Source organism: Castanea sativa, chromosome 2 (genome assembly GCF_040712315.1).
Source record: "Castanea sativa cultivar Marrone di Chiusa Pesio chromosome 2, ASM4071231v1".
Classification (NCBI taxonomy): domain Eukaryota; kingdom Viridiplantae; phylum Streptophyta; class Magnoliopsida; order Fagales; family Fagaceae; genus Castanea; species Castanea sativa.
In genome coordinates this window covers 2,452,755-2,458,791 of record NC_134014.1, presented here as the reverse complement: position 1 = coordinate 2,458,791, position 6,037 = coordinate 2,452,755, and the positions used below count along the sequence as shown (strand labels likewise).

Genomic DNA, 6,037 nt, shown 5'->3' with positions numbered 1-6,037 from the left:
TATTTGTGCAAATGAGTTATTAAACTTGAAAACCAAAGAGACCACATTAATTACAATAACTTTGAACTGGCTTTTTTTTAGACAGATGAAATGCATTGATTTCACAATCTATTTAAGAAAATATTTCACAAACCAATTTATGCTTCTTCACAAAAAAAACCTTTGTGGTTCTGGAATCCTAGCTTCACCAAAGCAATCAAATCTGACTCCGTAATGTAAAGTTGTGATTTCCAACTAGCCTTTGTTGGCTTTAATTCTGTGTCAAATTTGATTATAATTTCTTCAATCATTGCCCTGTATTTATGTGGGTTTATTTGTAAGGATGAGTGTAAGAGATTGGTGAAGAATCAAGCTTCAAAGAAGAATTAGTGCAGTTTGCGACTAGCTCACAAGAAGAGTAATCTACGAAAGGCCAAGTGTGAAGCACATGATTAGAAGCTGAAGAGTCATGCTAGACTGTCAAATTCGCAAGTATTTCGTAAGAAAGGCCATCTTGCGAGGTACCCGTGAAATTCTCTGTTTGGCAAAAAGAAAAAGTGTTTTACCTAATTATTTACCCACATTATATATACCCTCATTACCCATGAAATGTAAGGAGTGCTTTTCAGAGAAAAAACCCTAGCAAAAACACTTGAGAGTTAGAGATTGCTATATCCACAGTTATTTACACATTTTCTCTTGGTTTTCCTTTACTCCTACCTCTCCATCTCTACATCCTTGAGAGGTTCTTAGCTCAAACACTTAACTCACCCAATCTAAGTGTTGAGTTAAGTTTTTGGTGAATTTGGGAAGCATTGGAAGGAGCCATTAAGTGGCGGATACAATCGGGCTGAATTGTGGGATCTAGAAAGCTAGTGAAGACAAAACTCTGAGAAGTTCGTTGGTAGCAGGAGCTTGGAGGGCTCAAGTACTTGGGGTAGACTAGGTTTGGAGTGTCTTTTGTTATTCGTGTACTCCACTAGTGGATCGATTTTGACTTGGACGGTCGCAGAGTGATTTTTCGCCGAGTTCTTTGGTTTCCTCTTCGATAACACGTCCTGGTGTTATCTTGTGTTTGCATCTCTCTTCTCTACTCTTTAAGCTTTCCTTTTATTGTTCATTGTGGTTGAATATGGCTAAGAGTAGTGTTACCGGTTTATTGCGCATATTTACTCTTATTCCATACTTTGTTGAGTTAGAGTAAAAGCAATTTAGCTGTAATTTTAAAATTGGGGTCTGAACAAGCATTAGTGTTTTCACACTAATTTGAGGTTTCACATAACCCATGTGGGAACCACAGACCCAGCAACAGCAAAGTAGACCAAGATTGACTTGCTTGAGCATGGGCCATACTGACTGGCAAAACACCAAGGAAGCATAAAGACTTTTCGAGCACTAGAAGTAGTGCTACACTGGCAATCGACATTGTCTATCCTACAGAACCAAATCCCCTTATATGTGTATCACCTAGAAGTTCCAAACCCTAAAACTCATACAAAGCCACTTGTGCTCTAATCGGAACACCCAATTAATAGGGTAAATCCAAAAGAGCTCCTAAAACCCCAAGAAGTAAAACCTTATATAGATAATCAAATTTTCTTTTTCCTCGTGAACAAAACCAAATCAAAGCAATTAGTGATTTTAGGATTTTTGTCACACCAATTAGGGTTTCTATTAGATTTATAAGATCTAACGTTCTTTGATGCCCGTCAATTCTAGGGCCTATGCCACTCCTATCGTTGAGAACTAACAAATCCTTCATCGCAAATAGTCTAAGCTTAGAGAAATTCCAATTAGATTTTAATTGGATTCTCAATTTTGGACCATATGTCGTATTTAATTTTTAATTTTGTGCTAAGTACATTATTAAGTGTAAAAACCAAAGAGCCCAAATCCAATAAAATTCTAAATTAGATTTTAATTAGAGTCCAATTTTCCGTCATGTGTTCATCTAAGTTTTTAATTTTTGTGACAAATGAATTATTTGGTGCAAAAATTGAAAAGTCTAAAACCATTACATATTTTAAAAATGTATAGTTTAAAAAAATGTAAGCTAATACTATGTATAATTTTAACCTTATAATTGTAATTGTTTTTAATTGTGCCCGTGCATATGCACAAGACTACACACTAGTAGATATGATATAAAGTAACACCTAGTAGTATTGCTTTCTCCTCTCACATAATAATTTGTCCCAATAATTAAATTCACGTGGAATCCTCATGTGAGAGGTGGAAATATTAGGACGGGACTAAGGAACAACTTTTCGATGATATGTTGCTAACACTTATTTCTTCCTTGTGTTATTAGCCAAAATGGAGGAAATGCCCACTCCCATAATGCTTGCGGCAAGCAATGGTATCACACCAATGGTCAAGCAAATACTCAAAAAGTTTCCAATGTCAATTAATGACAAGTACAAAGGTGACAATATTGTGCTTTGGGCAGCAAAGTACAAGCAAGCAGTAGTATTAAGGCTACTCCTCAAGTATGAATTTGTGAAATGCAAACTAATTCATGAAGTGGATATGAAAGAAAACAATGCATTGCATCTGGCAGCAAAGCTAATTCATGAAGTGGATATGAACAATGCATTGCATCCGGCAGCAAAGCTAATTCATGAAGTGGATATGAATGAAAACAATGCGTTGCATCCGGCAGTAAAGCAAGGGGGACTCAGTTCTTCGAACGAGCCAAACTCGAAGTCTGGGGCCGCATTACAAATGCAGTGGGAAATCAAGTGGTATGAGGTGTGAACTCAAAACCAGCTATGACCTCCAATTTTAATAAGGAAAATATTAATGGATACCCTAAGGACATTTGTTAATGAACCATTTTAAAAAATGTTTTATAGGAAAAGAACAAAAACCAATTATTGTTTTGACAACTTTTTCTATTTCCCATAAAAATTATGTTAAAATTTTTCTAAAATAGTTTGTAAATAATTGCCCTTACGTGACATTTTTATTAAACAACTTGACCATCTATCATCTATGCACGAAAACTCACGCTGTTCACTCGATATATATTTTAATGCAGTTTGTAAAAAGAAGTATGCCGCCACACTTCTGTTTTCAGCTCAACAAGGATAACCAGACCCCAGAAGAAATCTTCAATGATTCCCACAAGGAACTAGTCCAAAAGGGAGGCGAGTGGCTAAAAAAGACCTCTGAATCCTGCTCAGTTGTGGCTGCACTCATTGCCACTGTTGCCTTTGCTGCGTCAACCGCTTTCCCGGGTGAACTCAACCCAGGCAATGGTATGCCAAACCTTACAAAGAGGCCAGGACTCTCCATCTTTGCCATCTCCTCGCTAATTGCCCTGTTTTTCTCCATCACTTCCTTGTTCTCGTTTCTTTCCATCATTACTGATCGATGCAAACAGAAAGATTTCCACTTCAAGCTGCCAATGAGACTTGTGATCGCCTTAATTACTCTCTTCATAGCCATTGTGTCGATATTGGTTTCTTTTTGTGCTGGACATTCCTTTCTGCTTGATTATAAACTGAAAAACCAGACCTTCAATGTATATGCAGGACTAACATGCCTACCAATACTATGTTTTTGCCTGCAACAACTTCCGCTCTACCTTGATTACGTTCAGGCTAATTTAAGCGAGGTGCCTCCCTCGAGCTATAAGCCCTCTCCTCTCTAGCGGTTCCTTCTACATTCTTTTTCGTTTGAATATATCTACTATTTTATATCGATCAGGTTTGATGGTATGCTTTAGGATTCAAATAAGGTGTTTCCTATTTTAAATTAAGCTGGGGATGTATTGTATTTTGGGTGTTTTGTGCTTCTTGTGCAGTGTGTTTTCGTTAGACTTGAGAAATGTTTGGGTTATGAACGAGTTCAATAATTGAATAATTATTTATTTATGTTGAATCTCTCTCTCTCTCTCTAACACACATATAGAAGATCACTCTATAAAAAAATTTATATATATAAGTATGGTTTCACCATGTGCGGGGTGGGCGCAAAGCCGTGTCCTTCCAAGTTTTCCCTAGATTTTGAGGGGAAACCAACTGAAACCAGTAGTTCAGAGTTTATTGAATAGTTATAGAAGCAGCAAGATCAAACTGTAGACAATTGGATTGTTGAATTGTTGCTACCTTAACCCCATTTGCTCTCTCTACGGTGGCTCAATATTCAACTTCCCGTGAAGTAAAGTTATGGATTGAAGAACAATTGCTAAATTCTATTATACTCTTGCTCTGAAACTCGTGGATGATGATGATCTTTTAACTTTGATATTGAATAATGTTGGCCCTGCCTATGAAACAATTGTGAATTCAAAGAATTCCATGTTTTAATGGTTATTTTTTAGAAGCAAATGTGTTTTGCTTCTATTTTCTTAAAATAGACGTGTTATGTTTCTTGTCACTTTCACATCCTGCATCAGACTTAAGTAGAACAGTCTGGCATGCCATTCTGGTTATGCAAAGTTGCACTACCTTTCGCGAGACTCTCTTCATCTACCCTCCAGCCCTTCTTATGCGCTTTTCCCCCAATATTTTAAGAAAAGGAAAGTATATCAGTTATAGAATTTAAGGGCACATAGCAATTAAAAGAAGAAAGAGGAGACCCAAAAAATAAAGGATAATATGCTTTTTAATCCTTAGAATTTTAAGTATATGTTTTGTAAAGTTGAATTTATTCAACTATGTGTTGGCTTTATTCTGTACCAAATTTGCTTATAATTAACATTTAGAAACCTTGTATTTAGGTGGGAATAATGTAAGGGTTGTGTGTGAAAGAGTGTGAAAAATTGATCAAGAGTGTAAAAAGAGGTGACTCGGGACTAACTCGCAAGTGGTGACTCGCCAAAAATGTAGCACACGTGTGAAGCATGCAGGAAGTTGAAGGGTCAGGGCAGCTGGATCACTACAAGACAAAAAGTACAGTCTGGCCATTCTGTTAACTGGCGACTAGAACTCGCAACTCATCCCAGTCGCAAGTGACTCGCCAGTGCACCCTGTTTTGCTGAAAACTGACTTTCACATTTTATCTCATACCTTACAATAAATACCCTTATACCCACGAAATGTAGAGAGCTTCCAAAGAGAATTTTGAGAGAAAAATCCTAGAAAAAAAACAAGATTGATTCATCCACAATTTTATACGTTTGATTCTCCAAATTCTTCTACTCTGACCCTGTCCATTGTCATACCCATGAGAGGAAATTAAGCCAAATCCATACCTCACCAAATTCAGTGTTGTGAGAAGGTTCTTGGTGTTTGGGAAGCAGTTCAAGAGAGAACTAATTCATATTGGTTGATGCAATGGGCTAATTGCGGGATCCGGTAAGTTTGAGAAGACACGGTTAGGCGTAACCTTGTTGGAGCAAGAAGCTTGGAGGGTTTAGGTGCATCGGGTAGATTAGGCTTGGAGGGTCTATTGTTATTGATGTATCACAACTGATTTTCTAGTAGATCATTTTACCGCTTGGAGGGCGGCAGAGAGGTTTTTCGCCGAGTTCTTCGGTTTCCTCTTCGATAACACGTGTCGGTGTTATCTTGTGTTTGACGAAGTCTCCCAAGCCAATTGTGACTAAGCCTAAGGCAAAATGAAAGTCTCTTCCTAAGGCACAAAGAGGTCCACAAACCCAACACTATTGTCATCATTGTGGGATCCAAGGGCACACTAAACCAAATTGCTACAAGCTCCAAGCATTGAAGAATGCGGATCTTCAACAGCTAAGAAGGCAAGGAAAAGGCAATGAGAAACCCAAGCAACCAAAAGGGCAAAAATAAGAACCCGTTATGAGTGATGTGATGAAGATGATTGACACTATCACCTCATGTTTGGCCAACTTTACATTAAGGTTTGAGAATCATAGCTCAAGTACCCAATCCTCAAATGATATCACCCCAAACGCACATGCCATGTAAGTGAAGAAGGGTACTCATGCATAAGCATTATAACATGTCCATGCATTAATTCTTTCTATATAATGTTACATTGTTGGTTGTTTGCTTATTCTACATTCCAGCATATTTTTATTGTTTTTGTTGTTTAAAAGCTTTGGTTGTTTGTTGTTTTTAATCATTCTTTACTT

The 6,037-nt window shown here is 37.4% G+C and overlaps 1 protein-coding gene across 1 annotated transcript; it reads left to right on the top strand.

Annotated features, from left to right (window-relative positions):
* Positions 1-2,362: 2,362 nt before the first annotated feature.
* LOC142623132 (uncharacterized) lies at positions 2,363-3,824 on the top strand. The gene is made up of 2 exons (XM_075796530.1): positions 2,363-2,730; positions 3,020-3,824. The coding sequence occupies exons 1-2, from the start codon at positions 2,380-2,382 to the stop codon at positions 3,632-3,634; spliced, it is 966 nt and encodes a 321-aa protein (XP_075652645.1). The 5' UTR covers positions 2,363-2,379; the 3' UTR covers positions 3,635-3,824.
* The last annotated feature ends 2,213 nt before the right edge of the window (positions 3,825-6,037 follow it).